At 37.0% G+C, this 27,755-nt stretch overlaps 1 protein-coding gene across 2 annotated transcripts in view; it reads right to left on the reverse strand.

The window, feature by feature from the left end:
- Positions 1-27,755, reverse strand: part of LOC101882067 (uncharacterized) — a 180,357-nt gene that overhangs the window by 85,173 nt on the left and 67,429 nt on the right. The window contains exons 2-5 of one of the 2 annotated variants that reach the window (XM_087279565.1): positions 10,072-10,122; positions 9,862-9,967; positions 6,844-6,948; positions 5,377-5,523 (exon numbers count right to left, since the gene is read on the reverse strand). In XM_087279565.1, the coding sequence (XP_087135691.1) occupies positions 5,377-5,523; positions 6,844-6,846 (150 nt within the window). In that variant the 5' untranslated portion in view covers positions 6,847-6,948; positions 9,862-9,967; positions 10,072-10,122. The remainder of the gene's footprint in view (positions 1-5,376; positions 5,524-6,843; positions 6,949-9,861; positions 9,968-10,071; positions 10,123-27,755) is intronic. The other variant, XM_087279566.1, reaches the window with a different exon arrangement.

The following is a 27,755-nucleotide window of genomic DNA, read 5'->3' on the forward strand; positions in this document are numbered from 1 at the left end:
GATGTGCACTTTCATTGGCAGGAAAATCTTTAGCATCAAGTGTCTTCCTGTTCCTGAGAATGGTTTTTGATCAGCGACTACACCCCTGATTGACTCAACAGATGTGTGCTGTTCAATCTGGGAGACTTTTTTCTTTTTTTGCAGCTGTGGTGCTGTAAAGTACACTCTCTGCCAAACATGCACTGCATTTAGAGATTTAAAAATCACTTTAAAAGTCAGTTTATTTTGTCTTGCAGGCATATTTAAGTTATAGTATGAGTTTCTTTCTCCTGTTGAACATAAAAGAAGATATTTTGAAAATATTGGAAACGGGTAACCATTGACTTTCAAAGTATTAGTTTTTCTTAATATGAATGACAGTGGTTACCAGTTTCCAACAATCTTAAAAATATAATGCTTTGTGTTCACCAGAAAAGTCATAAAGATTTGGAACAACTTGAGAGTGAGTAACTAGTATATTTTATGGAGAACTAACCCTTTAAATCAGTGGTAGGGAACGTTTGGCTCTCGAGTCACATTTGGCTCTTTGACCAAAAATATGTGGCTCACCAGCTGTCTCCTCTCAATAATATTCTATTGGTTAAAATATTATAACTATCATTAGAAATCAGTTTAATATCAAAAATACAATTAAAATAAATTTTTGTATTGTAATTTGTTTGCAGCAAAATGAATAAGAAATCAGTTTACAACAAAAAGATTTTTTGACCAATGTACGTGAATGGCGCTGTGGATAAACTTGAGCCGCGACACCATTAAAAGGCAAACAACTTGCATTTCTATGCTAACCTCGAGCACGTAAATACAAATAACATTCAACAGTGGTGATGGCGAAAACCAAAACTTCTATAAATTATTCTTTCTTCATTCTTTGACTTGCTCGATGCTTTATATTTTTTAGTTGTTCATAGACTTACATTAAGGTTTTTGTTTATTTATATCCCAACGGCTCTTTATACAAAAAAAAAAATCATACATGGCTCCTTGCAAAAAAAAAAAAGATTCACTATAGCCTGCTTCAAAGGGTTATTTTGTGGAGTCATTTGAATGAGACAACACTGTCACCTACAAGCCAAGAAAAAAGTTCAAGTACATCTAAACATATCCTAATTTTGCTTTTCAGCTAAAGGCTGTTTAAATGTTATTTTTGGACAACAATACAAAAATTTTACCATTTTTTTCTTTTCTTTTTTCCCTTTCTTCAAAACCACAGAAACCTCTATAACAAATTTTTGTCTACATTTCCAGATAAAATGAAAACAGTAAAAGTATCATATAATGCAGAGGTTCCCAAACTTTTCAGCCTGCAACCCTAAAAATAACAATGCCAGTGACTTGTGACCCGCAATACCCTCTGAGGTGGCTATACATCTATAAACCTTGCACTCAATGGGGCACACATAAGCCTTCATCATTTAATTTTGGAGAAAAGCACTTGGAGAATATCCTCCATGTCAGAAAGTATAAGGTGGCGCTTTAAGATGTGCTGCATCTTTGATCATGAGTCTTTAATATAACGTAATCACCCAAGATGTCGCAAAAGAAAATAAATTAATTAAAAAAAAAAAATGGTCCCACTTTATATTAAGTGTCCCTAACTACTATGTACTTACATCAAAAAATAAATACAATGTACTTACTGTGTTTAAAATGTATTTGAGAACACTTGTGGTGCTTTTGAGTTGGGATAGAGGTTGGGTTATGGACAGGTTTGGTGGTATGGGTAGGTTTATGGGTGGGTTAAGGTGTAAGGGATGGTCAACAGTGTATTTACAAATGTAATTACAAAAGTTAATTACAGATGTAATTACATACATGTATTTAATCAAGCATAAGTACACAGTAAATACTTGTATTTACACAATAAGTACATTGTAACAAACTATTAATTCCTATGTAAGTACATATTAGTTAAGGCCACTTAATATAAAGTGGGACCAAAAAAATTAATGAAAGGCTGTTTTTTTAAATGTGTTTATTAACTACTATATTAACTACTATTTTTTTCTTCAATATGTTATGGATAAAATATGTTATTGGTGTTAGTTTTAAAAAAGTGAATTAGATTTTTGGCAATCTCCAAGCTTTGCTACCCCTCCTCATTGTTCCGCGAACAATGCAGAATAGTGAAAAGTGTCACAGGTTTATGACGTCAAAATCCAGGGGAGTTTTTTTCCGTGTTTTGTGCATCTTCATTGTCGTTCAGTTTGACAATATGACGTCTGAAACCTTACAGTGTGGCATGGGAGCCATGTTTGTGCAGTCTGACATCCTCCAATCGTTCAGGATCATAAAAAATATATATTTAAAAATAATTAAAATTAATTAATAATAAATAAATAAATATTTAAATAAAATAATAAAACCACAGTGTAAGCCGGCCTTCAGCCAAAGGAAAATGAAGGAAAGAATGAATGAAGTAACTAAGTAAACTTAATTAATTTAATTGTATTTACAAATTAACACTTATCAATAAGTACCATTGAATTGTGATTTTGACAGCATGGCCTCCAGACAACGATTTCCCACTTTACTTCAAGAGATGATTTGGTTATTTTCATTTGTGCATTATGTTCCAAATGCATTACTCCCAGCGGAAAACGAGGCACATGGTGATTAGAGTGATATTTCCCAGGGAGTGTTTGTACTGCAGATAGAAATCTTCAAGGAAATGTCTGAGAAGCTATGATGACAGAAAAACTATTATGAGGAATTCAAACTGGTTAATCATGGGGAAGTTAGCTAATGCCACAGTAACAGGCCTTAACTATTTATTCAGGGTGTAGTGCTTCTTTTTCTGGATGCTTAACAACAGCTGCTGTTTCATTGGACACGCTAGCCACATTGTAAAATTAAACAATGACATTGTTTGGCTTTGTAAATAGTAACTGCAACATTGTTAAAACGTTTGATTATGGACTTTAAGTGCAAAGAATATATTTCTTTTTGTGGAGTCTATATGGAAAAACACAGGACTACATACGGTGCACATGCTTTTATTGTGCATATAAAGAAAACCATTGCTATTGCAGCAGTGTTGTTCATTTGCAATTGCCAGCTCTACTGTGTGTTGCATTACAAGCAATTATGGCTACTTTAGGGATCCTATAAAACACACTGATGTAGACGTTTTACAAGAACAGACAATCTTATTCTCATGAATTAAACCAAAAAACATTCAGGGTATTAAATGATGTCATCTGCTCCTATTATTGGATTTATATCTGCACAGCTCTATGGAACCGACTAGACGGTTTTCCTATCTGACCTCCTGGGCTGTTTTGGATCTCTCTTGTGTTGGACCTGCCTCTTGAGATTTATTAAATTGTTTTTTTTTTTACTCACTCTTGGAAACAAACCAAGCTCTATTTTTGTATAATGAATGTCTAGTCTGCTTGTCAAACTAACAGCTATACTGATTCCAGCAGGTTTGTCTCATGCACTTAGCCAGGATTTAAAGACAGAAAGTAACTCTCATGGAACCAGACCATGTGTAAAAATCCTCACAATGTCTTTAAAGTTATTTATAGTATTTTATAGTAATGCTACAATGCTAATAAAGCTGTTCTGTAAGGAATAACATTCACTGAAGCCTTTTAAGTGAATCACTTTCCTTCTAAACCTAAGCTAAATGCAGTACTATACAAGGTAATAAAATATTCAACAGTTGTTGTTTTTTTCTGATGTAGTGATATAAAGTAAGAGATTTGGTTTCGGTACCTTAATACAAAAGTGAATTTATTTTATATAACATATATAATTCTAGATATAAATATTTTTTTTATTATTTTACTATTAACAATTGCTAGAAAGTATATTTTGAGTATAGTATACTTATTGCGTGAACTGAGAATAATTTTTTTTGCTTCTTTTTTTTAATATCTGTGTTACAATATGCATCCTGCAATGCCTTTTTTCAAACCTAAAACTAGAATTATCTCATTAAATTATAAGCTATGAATATTGACATTTTTTGTACAATTCTGACATTTCAATTTAAATAAACTGAATTAAATTATTTATCTTTTTTTTTTGCTAAGGTGCAATTCTGATATATAAAGTCAGAATTGTAGGATTAAAACAGATGTTTTCAGAATTTTTACATTTATATCTTGCAATTTTACTTTTTTTCTCTTTAAAAAAATGTGTTAATATGTTATAACCATAAAAATCCAACACAAGCTCATTCTATTTATGTATTAGCGCTGGGCAATAAAATTGATATCGATATTTATCAACCGAACACCGTTGTTAATGTCAATAAAAAAAGATTTGGTATGTAGTTTCAGTATGATGCGCTACAGTTTTATTACAACGTGTCTTGCCTTGGAAGCAATGCCAATAAGCTTTGGTTGTTAGTTTGTAATTAGGCAAGCGTGCGACTTGCATGGCGCGCATATGGGAGCATCACACACACGTTGTGCACGGCGTGCACTTGAACCGCGTGCATTTTCCAGCCGCTTAGTTGAAAACATCTAAACTATTTTTTATGTCGCGAGCGCACTGCGTTTCATGTAATCTAAATCTGTATGAAATATACAAATTTAAAGGTTAGTAATAACAGCAGATTAATTACCTCAGACAAATACGATGTCGCCAGTGTGTTTTTTTGCTTTCTTTTCTTGTGTATAACAACCACTAGCACCCCATCTGAAAGATTTTTATTTAGCAGTAATACAGTTATTCAACTTCACAATTTGTAATGTTGCAATATGTATTTGAATGATGGCTGGTTCCTTTACTTGAAAGCTCAGATTTGATTATTATAATTTGTGCTGTTGACAAAGTTTGAGGTTTGCTACATCATTTTTATATGCACCTTGAAGTTTGCTTTGATTGTTGGTAAATTAAAATAAAGTGGCTAAATAAAAAATCCTAATATTCCTAAATAAATAATTATCATTATTGAATAATTCAAAACATTATATCTTGATAATTGTTTTGCAACATTTCTGAAGAGAGCAAAATATGTCCCAGGATCTATTTTTTTATTTATTTTTTTTTTTTTTTGCAGTTTTTGTTTTTGCAAATCTGCCAGAGGCCGCTATGCAGTTGTTCAGATCACAAATTACTCTCGCAAGTGCCATTTGCGTGTGCTATTCTCACGTAAATATACCAGAGGCTGCTGTTGGCTGACTTACTGATTGACTGACCACCCGACCAATCCCTTTCCTTCCCTAAACCCAACCAATAGTGTTTTACAAAGCACCAATTAACCCGCCCACCCCCTTCCTTAAACCCGCCCGCAGTGTTTTAAAAAGCAATCCAGAAAAAGAAAAGCCCTTGTCTGATTTTTACCAGGTTTTCAGATTTTACCACATTCTCACCCTGTTTTTTACTTTTTTGTTTATTTATTTGCTTATGTTTTTGTCTTACCTGCTCTCTGGAACGGTTCTTCACTGTACTGAACCTCGTTGTCTCTGTAAACTCCCCTCTGCGTCTCAAATCTTCCAAGGTACGTGGTGAGCCACAGGACAAACTGGTAACAGCAGAAAAGCTTTCCACATGCAGGTAAGTGGTCAACTTGTAAGCAAGAAAAGGAACGGCATCATACCGCCCCCGTAGCGTTTGTTTTAAAAATAAAATGCAGCTATACATAGCTCTGGCTACATACTTTTACAATCTCCAGAAACGTATATAGGGTTACGTTTTTAGAATGAGTCTGTGTTAGACAATTCATAAATGTAAGGATAGCTTCTTGTGGCGTAAACTGGCTTCCAAATATATTAGAACATAATTTCATGGTTGTCATTAACTTCAGTAATCAGATAGGCTATAACTTCAAGTAACTCTGTGTACCTTCAGTAAAACAAGATATCAAGACATCAAACATTCATTCTTGGCCCAGATAAGAATGAATTGGCGGATCTTAAAATCATCACTTCTGAAAAGCCGGCATTCTTTTTTTGAGACTTCTAACAATGCCAAATACTTCCACCCTCTACAGTCGCCTAGGAGCCCAGACGCTGCGAATCAAAATGTCACAGTGAACTCTTGACTAATTGAATGCAGCTCATTCACCATCTTACAACTGTATCAAAAACAGACACTTCAAGTTTGATCATTCATCACCATTAATGCATTTAAATGAATTTATACTGTTTGGGTGCCAAAAATAATCAGCCTTTCTGGAGTTTCTTTTTTTAATTACGATTGTTTTGACTATGTTGCCTTTAATGATTAAGAGCTAGGATTTTCCTTAACAATTAGACAATTGCAGGAAATCAACTTACTTAAAATTAAGCAAAGGGGCTAAAAAAGCAAACAAGACTGTGATGTCTTGAAAGGACCGTTTTAAAGCCAGGGGTGTGCACTCATGGAAGAATTGAGAGATTGCCCAGGAACCCATTTGTAACAATTCCCTCAACCTTTCTTTTGCTGCCAATGCATTGTCCGCCCTGAATGCCTCACTCTTTTGTTGTAGCAAAGTGTAGGCGAAAAACTAATGACTTTATTGGATCTCCAATATACATTTCCATTTGGCTTCAGTTGTTTGGACTATAGAGCTGATTGAAGGTGCTCACTTGGAGAGTTGCAGCAGTATTATTTTGGAATAGATCTGCATAATTTCAACGGGGAATCATAGGAAATGAGCTGTTTGTATGGTGAGATGCCTAATAAGAAAGAGATGGATGGCTTCTTTGAGATCTAACGTGAAGAGATGACGTAGGGATGGATGGCAAAACACGTGGTGGTCTTGGTTTGTCATGGGAGATGTGTGGGTGAACACCAGACGAAAGTCTGCCCAGCTGTTTTGTGTGACACAGTTAGTGAGTGACAGGCCAGAGAGTCTATTGTGTATTATGCGGGTATCTGTGATGTGTTTGAAAAGCATGCATTTACCATTGAAGGCTTGTGGTGAGTAGGTTGGTGGCTCCAAAGCAACACATCTCTTTAGACCCTCTCTCTCTCTCTCTCTCTCTCTCTCTCTCTCTCTCTCAGTAAAGGCTGTAGAAAAACAGATAAGGGATTGTAATCTCAAAACAGACTCATTATGCCCCTTTTTATAGGATGTAATATGAAAATAAGATTAAAAATGTATAAGCATACTGTAAGTTTGTTTGTTTGTTTGTATGTCTGTATGTATGTATACTTTATTGTCCCTCAAGGGGAAATCTTCTGTGGGCTCACAGAGCACTTTAGCAAGTTCTGACACAATAAAAATGAAAAACAAGCAAACATGCTTAAAAAGAATTACATAAAGAAAAAAGCATGAGCACACTATCGATCAGTGTTCAATAGTCTGATTAACACTGGGATAAAAGAGTTCTTAAGTCTGTTCCGCTTCCAGCAATAGGTTCTGTATCTTCTACCAGAAGGTAAAAGATCGTAAAATGTGAAAAGTACATGAGATGAATTGTTCAGAATTTTATTCGCTTCATTCAGATAGCATTGTTAGTAAAGTGTTTGCATACTAGTGAGAGTTTCGGATCCTATTAGTCTCGTAGCAGTTCTGATAATCTTAAAAAAATTTGAGCTCAGATTAACAGAAAGATTGCCATACCATGTAGATAGACCATACCTGATGATACTCTCAAATACAGCCTGATAAAATAAGTACACAATTTTCTTATCAGCACCATAGAACCATAACCTTCGTAGAAAATAGTCTTTGGTGAAGCTTTTCACAGATCCAGTTTACGTGAGTGTCCCATGTTAGAGACCTGTCTATGTAAATTCCCAAATACTTGTATGACTGTACCTGAGTGATTTCTTGATTATGTAAAATTACTGGTAAATGCTTGACAACACACTTGGGATCAAAGATTATTTCCTTTGTTTTTTCGTGTATTTACTTTGAATGCTGAAATGTTTTAGTTACAATATGCATGTTCGAAAGCAAAGACAGATATGTATGAGGCAATCTGTCTTGCTCTAATTAAGCCAACATAGGCTCATTCTAAAAAACGTACCTCTAAAAACATTTCTGAAGATTTTGAATTATGTAGCCAGAAGAATGCATGGCTGCATTTCGTCTTTAAAATGTGCTCTACGCAGTGATATGACGCTATTTGTTTTAGCGCTTACAGCTGACCGCTTATGTTCGCATGGAGGGCTTTTCCGCCATTAACAGTTTGTCCAGTGGCTCACCACGTATGTTGGAGAATTTCAGATACAGAGTTGACCACGACGCTGGGGTTCGAGTCTGGTTAAGAACGATTCCAGAAAGCAGGTAAGACAAAAACAAAAGTAAAAAAAATCAAATAAGCAAGTAAATAACAGGGTCACAATGTGCTAAAATCTGAGAATGTGGGAGGAAAAAATGCCACACAGGCTTTTTCATATGCTTTTAAAAACACTGTCCGTTGGGTTCAGGGAAGGAGAAGAGTGAGAGTATTGGTCGGTCATCAGTCAGTAAGTCAGTCGACAGTAGCCTCTGGTGGATTTACGTGAGAACAGGTGAGAATGGCACTCGCGAGAAAAATTTGAGATCTGAAAAAGTGTACACAGTGGCCTTTGGTGAATTTGCAAAAACAAAAACATAGCTCCTGGAACGTATTTGGTGATCTATGTATACAGGGGGATTTAATCAGAATGAGCCTGGGTTGAATTAAGCACAATGTGCTGCTTTTCATAACTTTCATGATCTTCATGAGCTGTAATTTCTCTTAAGTCTATTAGCCCTGTATTCCAATTAAAATAAGTACAAACATTTTCTTTCTGATTTAAGAAGGTTAATTAGTTCCACAATTTTGTCTAAAAGTTAAATGTCAAATTTTTTTGAAAATTCAAGGAAATATTTGAATATTCTCTGAATCTGAACTGAAACAGACTGGAATGTATTATTCATCAAGACAGTGAACCATGGCTACTGTCTGCTTTAATGTTTTAGATAACTTATCCAAATCAAGTTATGAGTAAACAAACTATTCCATCGTCTATCAGCATAACGATATATTTATGTAAAAATGATATTGTGGCTAAATAAATTCAAACTCAGACTTCAATTTAAAGGAAACATTTTTTAAATTTTAAAAAACTGTAATGACTATTTCTAGTGTAATACAAAGCAAAAACAGCATGACATCCAAATATCATGTTCGGACAGTAAGAGAGAAGAATAACGCTGTCCATGCTTGCTTTTCCTCTGGAATGACAATGACCTGTCTTCCTCCATACTGGCTATTAGAGAAAGATGCACACACAGTTTCACTCTCTCCACTATTTCTCCCCACTTCTTTCTCTGGGAACAGAGACGTGCTTCAAACCGGGTCTGGGAGAAGAACAGACAGGGATAGGCCTTTGAAAGAACTGTATTGTGAGGTCACATTCTTCCCAAATGCGAGCGGGAGCCAAGTCAGTAGCTGTCGGAATTACCCCATGAATCATGCCCATTGTGATGCCTACTCTAAGATGAGAACATGGAAAGGAATTAGGTATGGCTCGTCTTATCAGTCCTCCGACATGGACAAGTGTCCTGCGACCGTCGACGAGAAGAGTTGCTCCGCTGCCATATGTTGTTACTTAAGGGTGTGCTGTAGCCAAGCGTAGTGTGCTTTTCCATACACGCCCGTCTTCCTGTCTGTGCACTTCCTCCCCTTGCCGTTACCCAGAGATCTTTGTGGTGGGTCCTGGAGTTCAGGCAATATTAGGTTGCACCTCTTAAAACATGTCAGCTTTGTGGTGAAAATTAAAGAATGGAAAAAATGACGAAACATAATGTTTCATTGATCCTTTTCTTCAAGTTTCAACTGTTAAACAGAGAGGGCGAGAGAGACACGAGAAGGCGAATGGAAAGACGCTTTCTGGAGAAGCCGTGCAAGGCCATCGCCACTCGCGAAGGGTGGTTTTCGACAACTTGGATTTATTAAGCATGGAGAATTTGCATGGAAATTGTGCTACCTCCAGTGTCTGACTCACTGTTTGGTCTCTCCGGCGGCGCTTTGATTTAAAGGAGCGAATGCTGAGCTGGAAGTTTTCAGGGGTTTACAGTCAGACCTTTGTTTTTGTTCCTCTCCTGTTTTCACTTTCGCAAGTTTGTGTTTTGATGAGTGAAAAAAAAAATCATTTTTTACAAAGACCTCCAGTGGAAACATTAAAACACATGGTGGATATTAGATGCACAGATACCTCTTTAGTGATGCTGTTTCCTCTTTGAGTCGCTGTATCTTCACGACAGGCCTGGAGAGAGGGAGATGCGAGTAAGATATGACAAATGAACTGTGTTCTGCAAGTTGAAAGAGAAATGTGTTTGTCATTTTAGTTACGGAGGATGAAAGAGGCCGAAATCAACAATGAGGCAGTGTAATCTAAACCACTTTACAATGGAAAGAGGCACAGTCTCTCCCAGGATATGGGAGGGGAGAACGAGGTTAAGGAATAATCAACTGGACTGGTCAGAATTTTAGACATATGAGCTGTATGTCCACAAAAAACTCCTCGAGGAATCTGATGATGGATGAGCAGACTGCCAAACACACACACACACACACACACACACATTTTAAATGAAGTAATAGCGCTCTGAACAGGAAAACACACTGGCAGGAAATCTCATGTCAGCATTCTCCACAGAGCCCAAAACACAAGAGGAGAGGGAAAGGACAGGATGGAGGGAAAACAAGAAGTTAGGGATTCTCTCAACTCAAAGACACGCATCAAAACAGCAGGTCTCGTGTGAGAGGGCTGGCGGTGGAGGCATTTATATGTGCGTGCACACGCTCTGGGCTGCTGTCTATCAGCAGCTGGGGAAAGGAGGGAGTCTGTGTGTACGAGTCATTGGTGGATTCTGTTTATCATTCCTCATGTGGCCTGACCTATCTCACTTAGAAGAAACGCACCGCATGTGTACATTAGGTGAAGTCTGGCAGAGATCTCCACCCAATAAGCAGAGATCAATAATAGCAATGATTAAATTGCTATTATTGGATACAAAAGATGTCAAAGCTAAAACATGAAAGCTTCATTTAAAATCATAACGACAAATAAAAAACAACAAAAAAATCTTCCTATAGATAACTTTGTATAGAATCCTAAAAAAAAAGAATTAAGACCTACTTCAGTTTTTCACCTACTATATATTAGGCAAGTATGCAGTAATAGCATCAGACAATTATCATGATTAACATGATTAGAGTCAATAGCAATGAACTATTGATGGCTGTTAATTAAGGTTATTAAAGTCAATGAAAACAAATAAAAAATTTTTAAAAACTTTTTCGTTAACTGAAACAAAAATTTAAAAAACTGTTTAAAAAAACTAGAACTAACTGAAACTGTATCTTGTCAATGCTAACAAGGCTAACTAAAACTTGCAGATTCGTGTGATGGGCAGTGCTTTTGTCTGCCCGGTGACTCTAGCTTCGTTGCTAAATGGCTACCATGGATTTTATTGAGAAAATAACTTGCTTTATGAAGGCTGAAAAACAGTTTGAAGAACTGTTGTCGGTGAGTGCAGGTGGTTTTCCCCCGGGACACCAACAACAGGTGCTGTGTCATAATCATGGCCCCACAAGAGCAAGCTCCTGATTGGTTAACACTGTGCAAATATCCGCTAAAGTTTAGATTTTCCAACTCGAGCGGTTCGCGCATCAATCACGAAATTTGTGCCGCACCATTCATGTATATCGTGCCACAGGATGTCAATTCGTGCCTTTGCATTGACTTAGCATGTAAATCACTCGCGCTTGACCCTTCTGCTGCATCTGGTGTGAACACACCATCTGTCCTGATGCCATTGGCCAGATCAAGCCAGTCCTCCTCCATTCAGCCCTTGCTGTTGCTCCCACAACAAAAAACTGTGCCTGGACATGACAGCAACACAGTGACAGCTTTAAATACGACAAAAGCAGAAAGTTACAAGCATTAATTTAGCACCTTTTTTCCAGTAATATGTTTATTTCTGTATAAGTGATTGCGATCACGAACAAATCGTTCTTTTTAACAGGATCTGCGAAGTGAACCGGTTGAACCAGTACAACAAATCGAACTAAATCATTTGAAACGATTTAAACAATTCCTCAGTAAGCACTCTTATCCACAATTTTTAACATGCCTAGTACCCCTCTCTGACTTGAAATAAACCAATATATGCTATTATATTATTCAGTTATAAGAGTCAGTGAATCAAACACAAACAGTACATGACAGCCTGCTGAGACAGAACTAAATTTGAACAACTGCAGAGCAGGTAAACCGAGGGCTTAAATGAGAGGATCTGGCGAAACGTAAGTTTACTTCATAACAGAAAGTCCAAATGGAATTTAAATAAGTGTATCATGCTTCAGTTGGATTGCTAAAATTAATTGTACGAATCTTTTCAGATCATGGTGATGTATTAACTGACTAAAATGACTACATTTATTTTAGATGGTATGGTATTTCATATGTGTATCTAACCTCAGAAGTAACCTTGCACACATGTACTTATGGCTGCTATCTTGTGGGCTGTTGTATTTGAATTTGAGGATGGGTAGATGATAGTGCGAATACATATTTCAAAAATGAGTTTGTATTATACAACATTTATTCTGATCATTTTGAACCTTGCATCTAACAAATATTCTAATTTACAAAAAAACTAAGAAATAAAAAAACTAAAACTAATACTGAAACTAATATAAACTCAACTAAAACGAAGCAATTTCATATAAAAACTAACAAAACGAATAAATCTACCTCTAAAAACATATTAAAACTAACAGAATTTGAAACTAAAAAGTCAAAACGAAATTAAAAACTAAAACCCAAAACTTTTATAACCTTGCTGTCATTGTAGTGACAACATCAACCAACAGGGGTTAACAAGTTAGGAATTTCATGGTAACCAGTCAGGCAATGTAAACAATAAAAGATTTCCTCTTCCTTTTATGTATTTAAAGGATTTGTTGTTTGTTTAGAATCTACATTATAAATACCACATTAACTCCATCTTAAACTTGCAGTGGCAAGCTGTGCCCCAAAGGCGGTTTCGTTTACTGTAATTATACCTAAACTGAAACATGACTTTCAAAGATAGCAGTAAAATATAATGGTTGCAATTCACAAAGCATACAATAACTCTGGTAAAGAGAAAGAGAGAACGCAGATGAAAACAAGGGGAGATGTTAAAATAGTGGGTGAATGCGCAACAAAGCAAAAAGCCCCCCCAAGTTGATTTGCTTGCTGGTGAGTAAAGCTCCCAGTCCATTAGGCCAAATAACAACCAGGTGCTGTCACTGCGGCTTTTCATGTAAGGAAGGTCTGCTCTGTTTCATGAAGAGACGCAGGAGGTCGGGAAGCGGTCCAGCCAGAGCTATAAAGAGAGCTCTCTCACTGCATTTAAACTCGTCTCCTCTTTTTTTTTGTCACCTGAGTCACTCTTTTTTTGGTCCGAAAGGTCACCATCCTTTCCATTTCACGTGCTGACATCAATGTGCCTTACAGTACCTCATTCCTTTGTAAACGTGGGTGTCATCTCCCCCTGAGTGAGACCTCCCTCTATTAAATGTTCACGCTGCTTCCCACAACAGAGCATGAGGCCCGCAGGCCAGCACCAAACAAGCTTTTCTCCCCCTTTCTCCGTCTGTCTCCCCCTGAACTTTTAATGAGAAAGCAAGAAAAAGAGTAGGCTATGGAGGGGAGAGGAATGTTTGACAGAAGTACAGAGGAATTTGACAAAACAACCACAATATATTTGTGAATGACAACAAGAGAGGGAACAAAGACCTTTCGGATTGAGTTCAAGCAGTAGAGTCTCTCACAAATGGAGGACCACCTGGACCACCTTGAGAAATCAGAGTCTAACTAATGCTGGCCACACTTGAAGATTTCGAGTCCAATTCTGTGCCATGTTTAAACCTCCCAAAGATCAGGGGGCCAGATTTGAGGATTGCAGCAACCAACTCTTTGTTGAGGAAAATCATCAATTGTGTGGTGTTGTCATGATTACTTTACTGTTCCCAATAGAGTAAGCGTCCCAAATCATAAATATAAAAGATGTTTGATATTTACTACTCTTGATCAGCTTCCTCAGATGGGATACCCACAAGAGACAATGTGAGTAAGCAAGCTTCATCAACCAGATGTCGTGTGCCTTTCTAGTTGAAAAATGGCAACCACAAACATGTCACATCTATCCCATTTTTTTCAGCCAAGACGAGACCCATATTTTATTTGTGCTTTTTTTGTTTTGTGTCTTTTACTCTAAAACAGAAAGCGTGGTAGAAAAGCCAGCTGACGAGCGCATTAGGCCTTCATTTATGTTACACTTATAATGTCACATTTTATCTTGTACATTTCTGAAAGCTCATGTCTGTCTTTGCCACTGTTCCATTCCAAAACTGTTACAATTAGCATCCCTCACGGACCACAGTCACACACATAAAGAAACGCAAGCTCCAGGTTTGGTCATACCTTTGAGCTCCTCTGTGGAACTGAAAACTGGTGTCGTGGACAGGTGACTCCATCAGCCTCACTCAGTTCCACTCCACCTCCCAATACAGACAGTTTGAATAGAATATTTAAATTATTCCAGAATCCAGAAACACATAAACTAGGTGATTTGTCTAGACCAGGGGTGTTCAAACTCCTGCATATTTTAACTCCAACATCCTTCAACACACCTCCCTGGAGGTTTCTAGTATACCTAGAAAGAGCTTGATTAGCTGGTTCAGGTGTGTCTAATTGGGGTTGGAACTAAAAAATGCAGAACACCGGCCTTCCAGGACCAAGTTTGGACACCTCTGGTCTAGACGAATTGCTTAGTTTGTGGCTGTTACTCAATATGCGTTCTTCAGTGATGTTATGTCCTCATGTTCTCGTGTAACATCATCATTAACCGCCAAAGTTGAGTCCCAAAACTCAAGACTTCAAGAATGGAGGACGCATTAAATTTCCTGGATGTGTTCTTGATATCAAGGATGCACCGAACTCACTCTAGAAGTCCCAGAAGTCATTGTGGCTGAATAAAAGTGAGAGGCACAGTATTTTATATAGATTCATCATTAAAGTTCAGAGATACAACTTATTTATCTTAGAAGTTTCATTAAATGAGACGGTGAAAGTATACATTACCAAGAAAATCTTAACAAAGGCATAACCACATTAAGGGTATTTATCTGCTGAATATCGTAATAAAATACTGTTTATTTGTATTGTGCAAGGTGTATTTGTAAGGATTTTGTGTGTGTTACATATATATTGAAAGGAGGGGAAAAAACAATAAATGAAAAGCTGTAATGTTTAAATAACTGTCCCTTAAAAATGCATGAAGGTCATGTGATCATCAGGAAGAACGCAGCATCTCATTTCTCACAGAATGTGTTATGTGTTCTCATGGTCTCCTGAGTTCTTCCGAGGTGACCTGGCAAGACCGGTCTTCACAGGAACGCAAGTCCGTTCTCTGCGTTCATGGAATTAAGAAAAAGCCTGTGTGTTTCTGGATAATAATTTTAAAATTCAATTAAAACTCTCTGTCATTGGGGATGGAGTAGAACTGAGTGAGGCTGGTGGAGTCACCTGTCCATGACACCAATGTTGAGTCCCACGAAGAAGCTCAAGGGTAGGACCAAGCCTTGAGCTTTCGTTTCTTTATGTGTCTTTGACAGTGGTCCGGAAGGGACTGTCGCTTATGCTTTGTTTACGGTTTATTTTGATTATTGTTTTAAATCTTCACTGGTTCTCCACCTCCTTCTTCCTGACAACTAGAAAGCCAACATCCAGCATTAGTTCTCACCAGAAAATCCGAGAACAGTCATTATCTGCAACTAAAGATCACTCAGTCAGGACAATGGTACTTCTCAGATTAAGAGATGTTTACGGTTTATTTTCATTATTGTGATAAATCTTCATTGGTTCTTCACCACCTCCTTTCTAAAAAACTAGAAAGCCAACAAACCTTATTACAGTACTGCCAATACCTGGGAGAAGGATGTACACACTGTCAAAGATGCTTCAATCACCGAAGTGGTGGAGAAACTTGTCCATCTGTCAAGTAATGGAGGGGTAATGTTGATGTCAGCTGGGAGGCAAAGGTTGCTGTTATTTATTTGGATAAGGAGCAGGAGACTATGTATTTCCACTGCCAAATGCATAAATCAAGGAAGGAAGCCACCAGCCATCTGCTAAAGAGTCAAAGCTTGATTCCATCCTTTAAAGAAGGATCAGAGAGTGACTAACCATCAGCCAGAGGAGCAGTCACTGATAATCAGAAGATAGACGGGGGGACAGATTCCACCATAGGGTCTCCAGCAAAAAGAAAGGCAGCCTCTCAGCTAAAAGGCAGTTTGTGTTGCAAACCAAACCTCGACTTTTCTTCTCTTTTCCAACTTTTCTTTTCTCTGTCTGTCTCCTCTGTTTCTCCATCTTCATTAATCATTCTACCTCCAATAAGATACCCAGAATAGCCAATGAGATTAAGCAAGCTTCACCAGCCAAATATATGATTTTATTTTACAACTTGGTTACATTTCCTCTAATCTCAGTGATCTTTCATGGTTATGAAATCAGTCAAGATTTGAAAATCATCTAATGCATACCAAGCCTAAAGCTGGAAGATCTCACATAAAAGTTTCCCCAAAGTTTTCAAAAAGAATCTGTGACTTAAGCTTTAGAGAATCGAGGCTTGGACCAAAAACCACAGCAGAAAGAAGTGCAGAAACCATTTTTTATATGTATCATAATTCAAAAAAGAAGTGACAGGGAAGTCAATGCCTAGCTTGGGCGTGCCGCATACAGTAGACGCTAACGGGTAAAGCCTCTGCTGTGTACACTGTTCATTCACATTCACACAATCCTTCCATCAATGGGAATGCATGTCAGAACAAGGAAAGAAGGCATTTATCTCTTCTTTCTGGATCTAGTTTTGTCAGCTATAGTCTGCATCTTGGAATCTAAGCTTTGAAAAGCTCTATTTCAAAAACCTTTTCATACCCCTGTGTTTGTTTGTCCACAGAAAGCACACCAAGTGGAGACGCTCATGTGTGACATCCAGCGTTAGTTCTCACCCTACATTCACTCAACACAAAACGACGGTCAAGAGAAGTTGGTATTTGAGTCAACCCAACCAGAAAATCCGAGAACAGTCATTATCTGCAACTAAAGATCACTCAGTCATGACAATGGCACTTCTCAGATTAAGAGACGTTTCGGGGGCAACTTGCACTGTATAACTCCTCGGATCAGTGGGAATATGTTCCTTAAGCTTGCTAATGACGGACAGCTTTGTTCATATCTCACATTCAAATGCCTCTAGGCTAAAATCAAGCTGGGGTGTGGTGAGTCCTAATGCTTTTCTTGCTTAATGCTTCAACCTATATTTAAAGAGTTGTGTTTACCGATCTGTACTAAACCACTGAACAGAAAATCCAATGAGTAGTATAAACACAGAATGGAAACCTTTTTGTGGGAGGGTGTATACTGTCACATGGATGGAAAATATGACTTGTTAACAATCAATCACCTTATTTATAGTTGTTATTTAATCTTTAGAAAGGCGATGAGATGGAAAGGGGTTTAGAGGCATTAGACAAAGTCTGAAAAATAGCAATAATTACAATATACATTAACTTGCTAGTTTTCGCATAGTTATTTTGTTCAAATGTTAAAAAACAGGGAACATTTAGTTAGCCATAATTACTAATGCAATAGTTACTTAACTACTGAATAACTTATGAATACTACTTCTAAAGCATTAAATTTACCTTAACATTTCCAGATCTCACCATTTACCAATACATTCTTAAATAAAAGCATTTGTTCACATTAGTGTATACAGTCAGTGGTGGTTCTAGTTTAAATAGCACCCCGGATGAAACCACCCTAAACATACCCCCTCCCTATATCCATCAAGGAATAAATACATGTGGTTAACTTTTTATATAGGTTTTAAATATTTAAATACATATTTTGAATATATGCATTTAAAATTCATTTATTCATTCAGTTTCTTGTCGGCTTAATCACTTTATTTATCTGAGGTCGCCACAGCGGAATGAACCGCCAACTTTTCCAGCACATTTTTTTACGCAGCGGATGCCCTTTCAGCCGCAACCCATCTCTGGGAAACATCCACAAACACTCATTCACACACACTCATACACTACGGACAATTTATCCTACCCAATTCACCTGTACCACATGTCTTTGGACTGTGGGGGAAACCGGAGCACCCGGAGGAAACCCACGCAAGCGCAGGGAGAACATGCAAACTCCACACAGAAACGCCAATAGAGCCGAGGATCGAACCAGCGACCTTCTTGCTGTGAGGCAACAGCACTACCTACTGCGGCACTGCTTCGCCCTGCATTTAAAATAATTATTATAAATACATTTAAATATATTTCTTTATTTTTACTAAATATAACAATTTATTATTATTCTTATTTATATTATTCTTATTATTTATTATTATACAATTATTATTCTAAATAAATAACAGAAATCAATCCTGAAAATAACTGAGAACAATGGCTCATATATTCTAAGACCTTTGCATAAATAATAATTAAGATAGTTCTATAAAATACAAAAAATATGTTTTATAGAATTAGCTGTGGTCTTAGACCCGATTCATGGCTGAGAATTAATGCTATGAAGTCTTAGTTACCTCCCTGACTCGTTATACCTCCTTTCTGCTTCATAGTGATGCTTAGTCACAGTAACATCATCATCATCATATTATAATAAACTTTAGTTTATTGACTTGCATGTCGACGCATATCGGCGTGCATGTAAACAATCGGGACCAGGAGCAGCTGTCTGAGGTGCACAGGAATGGCTTTCTGCACACGTGTCAATTTATTTTCACCAGCGTTGTTTCGGTTGTACATAAAGATTTACAAATTTGCGTGTGCAAAAGATGCCAAATGTGAATAGCCCCTAATGTCTTTTTCTGGGATAACCACTCTAAATGAATACACTTGCATAAAGTAAATCTTATCTCAAAGCTTTTACTGGGGCCCTTTTTTTTTTTTTGCACAATTTCCCCATGCCATCCCCAGCAAGATGCCGCCTTGGGCGATCGCCTATTTTGCCCATGCTTAAATCCGCCACGGAGTGAATATGAGCAAACATGAATAGAGAATAATTACATTTTTATTGAGATTAACAAAGATTAAGAATGTTATCTAATGTTAACAAAAGATACTCTATTGTATTAATAACTGTTGTAAAAATGTGAAATGTATGATGTAAAAATTCTATTACTAATGTTAAAGCTTATTCAGGGTTTCTGCAGGTTAAACAAATTCAAGATTAGGACTTAAGACCTTTTTAAGACCATTATGAATTAAATGTCAGACTTATGCAGGACTTTTATTAAATAAGATTTAGTTATGTCAAGGGCACATGTTTTAAATAAATTGTCAAAACAAGCAAACCCTAGTTATATGTATGCACATTTTTCAACATAACTTTAAAAGCTATAATAAACTAAATGTAAGCACAACAGTCTGTCCAGGTCAGTGTCCTCACCAAATACAGAGTATAAATATACAGAGAACTTTAAAACTAATATTTTTGTAAATGACAATAAATAAACCATATTAGAGTTATATACCGATTTTTAATTAATTAAAAAAAATTCAGGGTCATAATTAATAAAGTTATAAATAGTTGTGTTTAAAGTTCTATTGTGATGGATTGTTGGTGATTGGCCCGATTGTATAGCTTTACATAAAAAATGTAATTGAATTTAAGTCTTTTTAAGGCTTAAAATTTTGTTTTTGAAATTAAAGACATTTTAAGATCCCGCAGACACCCTGTTATGGTAAAATGGGACAAAGTAATTTCTTAATACTTCTTGTGTCTTCAAAGCTGCTAACAAGCCATGGTCTACTAAACCAAGCACATTCTCATGCTTTACATCGACCCTCACTTTACTATGTGTTTGCTTTGCGTTATGTTTATTGGGCTCAGCAGGAGGCCTTAGCACAGAGATTAATGACTGTGGTCCAGAGTGGCGTTAGTAAATGGCCACGGCGCAAACAACAGCCCAGTGGTGTGGGATTTCCCCTTATACAGCTCCAGATGCTGTGGCCCAGGATGTGCTTTCACTTAAACAACTTTGTTCTGACTTCATACATGCTTCTTCTACTTATATCACATTCACTGTTCAAGAAGGTATTGTACATAATTAGGCAGTGAGTTAAATAAAAGCTAGAAAATAGAACAATCTGTGGAAGGTACTGTTCTACCAGACTTAGCAAAAGTGTATATAGCGCATGTCTTTGGACTTGTGAGGGAAACCGGAGCACCCGGAGGAAAACATACAGTACAAACTCCACACAGAAATGCCAACTGACCCAGCCGAGGCTCAAACCAGCGACCTTGTTGCTGTGAGGCAATCGTGCTACCCACTGCACCACCGTGATACCCTAATTTCTAATCTCTTTAAGATTATTAATACAGTTGAATGTTTAAGGGTCTGTTTGATGTATGATCTTAGTGTCATCCCTCTAAAGAGTAAAACTGGAATATTATGTGTTAGTGCTTTTTCTATATGTCAAATGATTTGTTTCCTCAGGATCTACCAAGCCATGTCAGAGGTCATGAAAAACTTTTGAGTGGACCCGGACTCTTGAAAGATTGGAAACAACAGTTTCCTGAATTATTTGCCATTTTATGTGTTAAATCCTTTTAAATATATCCCTTTGTATGCAAGATATAAAGTAACCGGCCACTTTATTAGGTACATGTTAATAACACCAGGTTGGATTTCACAAGGTATTCGAAATATTCCTAAAAGATTTTAGTCCATATTGACATGATAGCATCACGCAGTTGCTGCAGATTTGTTGGCTGCACATCCATGATGCAAATCTGTTCCACCACATTCCAATGGTGCTCTACTGGATTGAGCTCAGGTGACTGTTGAGGCCATTTTAGTACAGTGAACTCATTGTCATCTTTAAGAAAGCAGATGATTCATGCTTTATGGCATGGTGCATTATCCTGCTGGAAGTGGTGGACATTGGAATGGACATTGTCAGCAACATTACTCAGGTAGGCGGTGACGTTAACACAATGCTTGACTGGTACTAATGGGCCCAAAGTGTGCCAAGAAAATATCACCCCACACTATTACACCACCACTACCAGCCTGAACTGTTGATACAAGGTAGGATGGATCCATGGTTTCATGTTGTTGATGCCAAATTCTGACCCAACCATCCAAATGTCGCAGCAGAAATCGAGACTCATCAGACCAGGTAACGTTTTTTCGATCGTCTATTGACCAATTTTGATGAGCCTGTACGAATTGTATCTTCAGTTTCCTGTCTTGGCTGACAAGAGTGGCACACGGTGCAGTCTTCTGCTGCTGTAGCTCATTCGCCTCAAGGTTCAATGTGTTGTGCGTTCAGAGATGCCCTTCTGCATACCTTGGTTGTAACAGATCAATATTTGAGTTCAAAGTCACTTAAATTACCTTTCTTCCCCATTCTGATGCTCAGTTTGCACTGCAGCAAATCGTCTTGACCATGTCTATATGCATAAATGCATTAAGCTGCTGCCATGTGATTGGCTGATTAGAAATTTAAATTATAAATTTGCGAGCACAAGAAACAGCCTTAAGTGTAAAACAGATTGTACTTGGTGTGTGTGTGTGTGTTCTATTTATTTGTGGATCATTTTTACAAGTGTGGGGTCAGTACTGAATAGCCTATTGATTGAATAGTCTGACATGTGTATGCCTGAGATATTGAAATATTACGCACACACACATGGCAATTTTCGAAGACTATCTATGTTTTAACAGGTTAAAACGCCTATATGTATGATGCAGTTAATGATGTTGTATGAGAGTATAATTGTTGTTGTTTTGAGATTGTCAGCAGAGCAGCTTACAGACTTTGTCAGAGTGCTGAAGCTGGCTTCTGCTGATGAAACTGCAAACTATCTCCAGTAAATATTTAACTGAATCTCTGTCTCTTCTTCATCAGGCACACTGGTCATTTTTGGGTTAAAACTGTATTTCCCCATAGAACATGAAAAAATCCTTAAATCACAAAACCTTTTTAGGTCTCAGGAGGATATTTCCGTTTCTGAAAAAGCATAAAAATAACATGTTTATTAAATACTTTATTTAAAGTACAAATTTGAAACTTTTAAACAATAGTGATCAGTAGTTAAGGGTGTCCAAATGTGCCTAAAACTTCCTAAAATATCTCCTGTTTCATAATCACAGAACATGCTTATGTCATACTAAATTAGCAATGTAATATAGTCTAACTTTACATAATTATGCAACTGTGCACCAGATAATTACTGTGTATTCATATTTTTTTCCACTACACAAAGATTATAGGATTATCCATTTGTACAGGCACTCTTGGCTCATTTTCAACAAGGGATTAAGAGCTAAATAGATTTAGTCAATATGAAAGCTACAAAGCGCACTGAGTTCTGGGAGATCCTGCTCATCATTTAGCTCCAAACGCTGACATCAACGCTGGAGAGGACGATCGTGGTTAAAGTCAGTCAGCAGGGTGTGACTATGCAACGGTTGGCAGTGGGTGCCCTCCAATATGCCAGGTTGAAGAGATTTCCAAGTTCCTGTCCAGATTTCATATAGGTTTGACATGACTTGGGTCTAAATACACTACAGTTAAATCTTTATTTATTGAGTTTGTTAAAAAGGTTTCTTCAATGAAGCACTGTGAGAAACTATGGAAACGGGGTACAACAGAAAGTCTAAGCTGTAATTTTATGTTTGCTCAAGGGGTTCAAGTTGCTGGATTTGCCACGGCTCACTTGGTGGGTTTGATGGAAGAAGGCAATTCATTCGTAATTGCATCTTTCCACTGGTGACCCTGCATTACAGCAAACAGGTCAAGGACATTTTCAAATTAGATTTTAGATTTTGGAGCGAACTGTAGTGTGTGACTTTAGTAAGTGCCTCTTCAAAAAATAAAAATAAGAAATGTACATCACTCATTTTACTTTATGTTTAGGTCATAAAAATAAATAATGATAAAAATCATATATAATATATTTAGTAAAGCTTAATAACATAATAATATAATTATAAAAATAATAATAATATATAAAAATAAAACAATATACACTTCTTCACTACTTGACAAAAGTCTTGTCGCCGATCCCAGTTGTTAGAGCAACAAATAATAACTTGACTTCAAGTTGATCATTTGGAAAAGTGGCAGAAGGTAGATTTTTCTTTTTATGAAAGATGTTTTATGAAAGATGTTTAACTGCATCCCAATCATCACAAATACTGCAGAAGACCTTTTAAAACCCACAAGTACTCACAATTCTCACAGATATCAGTCAAGTTTGGTGAAGGAAAAATCATGGTTTGGGGTTACATTCAGTTTAGAGGCGTGCGAGAGATCTGCAGAGTGGATGGCAACATCAACAGCCTGAGGTATCAAGACATTTGTGCTGCCCATTACATTACAAACCACAGGAGAGGGCACATTCTTCAGCAGGATAGCGCTTCTTCTCATACGTCTGCCTCCTTCTTAAAGTTCCTCAAAGCAAAGACGGTCAAGGTGCTCCAGGATTGGCCAGCCCAGTCACCAGATATGAACATTATTGAGCATGTCTGGGGTAAGATGAAGGAGAAGAAATTGAAGATGAATCCAAAGAATCTTGATGAATTGGAGTCCTGCAAGAATGCTTTCTTTGCCATTCCAGATGACTATATAATAAGTTATTGCAGAGATGTGTGGATGCAGTCCTCCAAGCTAGTGGAAGTCATACACAATATTAGATACTTTTTCCACTGCACCGTGACTTTATATTCTATACTCTACATTATTTATGTTACGAACAAGACGTTTGTCTGAGAAAAGTGCGACCTGCATGCTAAAGGCATGATCATATTTTATTTTGTAAAATAATTATAATCTAGAGTCTTTCAGATAAGCCACTTCTGATACCAAATAATAAACTAGAAGTCAAGTTATTATTTGTTGTTCCTAAAACTTGGATAGGAAACAAGACTTTTTGTCAGGTAGTGTATTCAAAGGTTTATTTTTCTATTAAATTATATATATACTGTATATATACCTAATTTATTACTACTGCAAATCAAAGGTAAACGTTCAGCAGTCACTTTTTAAAGTTTCAGAATTAAATGTGCATAATTAAATTAACTTTGAGAGAGGATAAAGATGCATTTTTGATTTTTTTTGTTTCGGTTTTAAACTGTTAATTGAATTGTAGAAATCTATGAATTTTGTGACTGAACTTTCTGTACTTCTATATTTTAGACACAAGATATCTACTCTATATAATTTATAGCTAAAGTGATGTAAAAATAATGACTTAAACTCCAGTTACTGCTATGCTAACTGAAATCAGCCGCATGTCCGTTTGATGAAAGGAGGTCAAGCGACAGTCATTCTCTGCATCCGCAAGAGAGCTGGTCTGTGAGCCAGAAGAACATGTGGAGGAAATTCATGTTCAACGGATTCAAATCACAGCTGGAGACAGAAAGCATTTTTACAATGTACATGATGGGATAAAACCAGGCTATTTGAGATGACGATCTGAGCTGGCTTACTTCGGGTCTCTTTTGATCTTGGGAGAGCACCTGCATCTGATGGCTCAAGGAAATCCTTTAAAAGTTACTTGTACAGTAATGTGGGAGCAGTTGAGATGAGGCAGAGCACTCGGATCTGAAGCTGTCTTATTCCTGGAGCGTAAACAGCACAGTTAGAGGGACAGGCAGGTCCGCGGGACACATATGGAAGTCCTAAAACATATAGCAATGATTAAAATCAATGCATGCTGACAGACTGTGAATCATCAGTGATACCCTGCCACATCTGGGATGGGAGAAATCATGTAAACCACCTGTTTTGTGCAAAATCATTACATTTTTTGATAACCATTTTTAGAAAAGGTGTTTGGGAGAGCATTATGGTTGAAGATTTATGATGTGCGAGTCCGATATGTTTGAGAAAGTACATTACAAGTCATTTGAAAGTATGTGAACCCTTTTTATGACCAAAGTGCCTTTGAAGAAAAGAAAGTTCAGTGACCATTTTTTGCAAAAGAAACAACTATTTTGTGCATAATCCAGCTAATATCTCCAACACTTAGTCAAACTTGATAAATATATATAACTGCTATTCCAACACAATCTCACAGCAATTCGCAAGTTCCCATTGCTCAAATGGAGTTTTAAAAAGAGTATGTTTCAGGCTGGTCCAGCAAATGCGCATGTGTAATCCTTTTATTCAAAAGCTGACTTGTCCTGTCATATTTGGTAACACTTTATTTTGATGGTCCATTTGAGTATTAGTGGACTGTCTGCTTAATATCTGTTGATACTGCAGCTAAACAGATATTTAACTGAAGAATCTTTGCAAGTACATGTCAACTTACACCAACACTGACCCCAACCTAACAGTCTACTTATAATATGAGAATTAGCTGGCATGTAGGTGCAATGTAACTTAAATTTAACAAATGGACCATCAAAATAAAGCGTGACCTCATATTTTGCATTGCACTTTCTTGCATTCAAAGTATTACAAACAAACTGTCTTGGTATTTCTGTACAAATGGATTTGTGGATTCTACGTGATAATACATGAAAAATATTGGACAAAGCACCTTCACTTAATGAATTAATTATTTATTTTTAGACGTGTTAAATTTGTTAAATTTGATCTAATCCATGTCTCGAAACACACCCCTCTCTTACTTTCACTTCTCATTCTAAAGGAGGAAGTGATTGTTTGTGAATTAATCCCGTTATAAATGACTCAATCACTTAGCCGACAATAATACAAGTTTCTGGCACTGCAGTATCTAGTTGTCATATTTCATTTACATTGTTTTCTTGTTTTATTCAATAAAACTATCAAAAGCCAGTGTGAGTTGATGCTGCTTTGCCTTTTGTTCAGTGCAGTAATAGACTGTATTATCATCAATAACGTGAACTGTTGAGCACAAAAGTTCATAACTTACAAATCCGTAAATAATGAAATCTTAAATGTTCTATTTTTGTTTTCTTTGCTTGCTCGTTACTACACCTGTACACAGTGCAAAAGTCCAGCATCTTCACATTTGCTTTAGTCTTGAGTGGTGCAGTTAAATGACATTTGTCCTCGGAAAAATCTTACTTATTGTGCCTATAATTGAACCTTTTTATCCAAACATGTGAAGAAACCAGTGGTGTTGCTAGGCCTCATTTAATGGAGCACTTGTTTTTTGCCAAAAGTTAGCTGTGCCCCAGTAAAAGCTTTGAGTTACAGGATTGTTTTCTATTATTTTTTTAGAAATAATTCTCAAGCTTACATTTCATTTATTTATTCATTCATTTTCAGCTTAGTCCCTTATTTTTCAGGGGTCACCACAGCGGAATGAACCACCAACCTATCCAGCAATGTTTTATGCAGCGGATGCCCTTCCAGCTGCAACCCATCACTGGGAAACACCCATACACTCATTCACACATACACTACGGACAATTTAGTTTACCAAATTCACCTATAGCGCATGTCTTTGAACTTACGGGGGAAACTGGAGCACCCTGAGGAACCCCACGCGAACACGGGGAGAGCATGCAAACTCTACACAGAAATGCCAACTGACTCAGCCGAGGCTCTAACCAGCGACCTTCTTGCTGTGAGGCGACAACACTACCCACTGCACCACCACGCCGCCCGCTTACATTTCAGATGCGCCTAATTTATAGAATTAGATCATTAGGAAAACATGAGTTCGAAACACCAAGGGCTCACTCATAAAAAAGTCATGTCAAGTCAATGTCTATTAATAAAGCGCTTTAAAAAACAACAAGTGCTTACCAAATACACCATCTAAAACAAAGGACAAATACAACAGACACATGACTCTAATATGGTATTAAAAGCCAAAGAGTTAAAATGGTTTTTAAGACTAGATTTAAAAACAGAAAGGGTTTTGGCATGCCTAACATGTAGAGGCAAATTATTCCAGAGTTTAGGGCCCACCACTGCAATGGCACGGTCCCTCTGGTTTTTAACCTTGAGCGTGGAACAGCCAAAAGTAGCTAATCAGCACATCTAAGAGCCCTTGATGGAGTTTAAATTGGATTAATAAAGACAAGTATTTTGGTGCTAGTCCATTTAGGCATTTAAACACTAAAATTAGAATCGTAAAATGTATCCTAAACTGTACAGGAAGCCAATATGGATGTAATGTGCTCCCGTTTGCGTGTCCCAGTCAGCAAACGAGCAGTACCATTCTCTGCAGATGAGTAATGGAGGTATGGCTAAAACCCACATTGAGGGGATTAAAATAATCTAGCCGAGTCGAGATAAAAATATGTATAACCCTTTCAAATTCATTAAAAGACAAAAATAAACATTTGGATATTAAAAGAAAATATGATCGTTTCGTATTAATTTTAAAATATTGCATCTTGCCTATAAAGCTTTAAATAATCTAGCTCCTGTTTATCTAACCAACCTGCTGTTTCGCTACAATGCAACCCGCTCTTTAGAGATCTCAAAACTCAGGGATTCTGGAAGTACATTTACATTTACATTTAGTCATTTAGCAGACGCTTTTATCCAAAGCGACTTACAAATGAGGACAAGGAAGCAATTTACACAACTAAGAGCAACAATGAATACGTGCTATAGGCAAGTTTCAGGTCTGTAAAGTCTAAGAAGGGAAGTATTAGTAGTATTAGTTTTTTTTTTTTTTTTTTTTTTTTGGGTACAGTTAGAGTGATATTCAGAGATGCAATTGCAGATTAGGAAGTGTAGTACCTTAAACCTTCTCATTTATGGCTCCTAAACTCTGAAACAGCCTTCCTTATAATGTACGAGGCTCAGACACACTCGCAATTCAAAACTAGATGAATGAGATTAAAT

The sequence above is a fragment of the Danio rerio genome, chromosome 13, assembly GCF_052040795.2.
Source record: "Danio rerio strain M-AB ecotype USA chromosome 13, GRCz13ab, whole genome shotgun sequence".
NCBI classification, from domain to species: domain Eukaryota; kingdom Metazoa; phylum Chordata; class Actinopteri; order Cypriniformes; family Danionidae; genus Danio; species Danio rerio.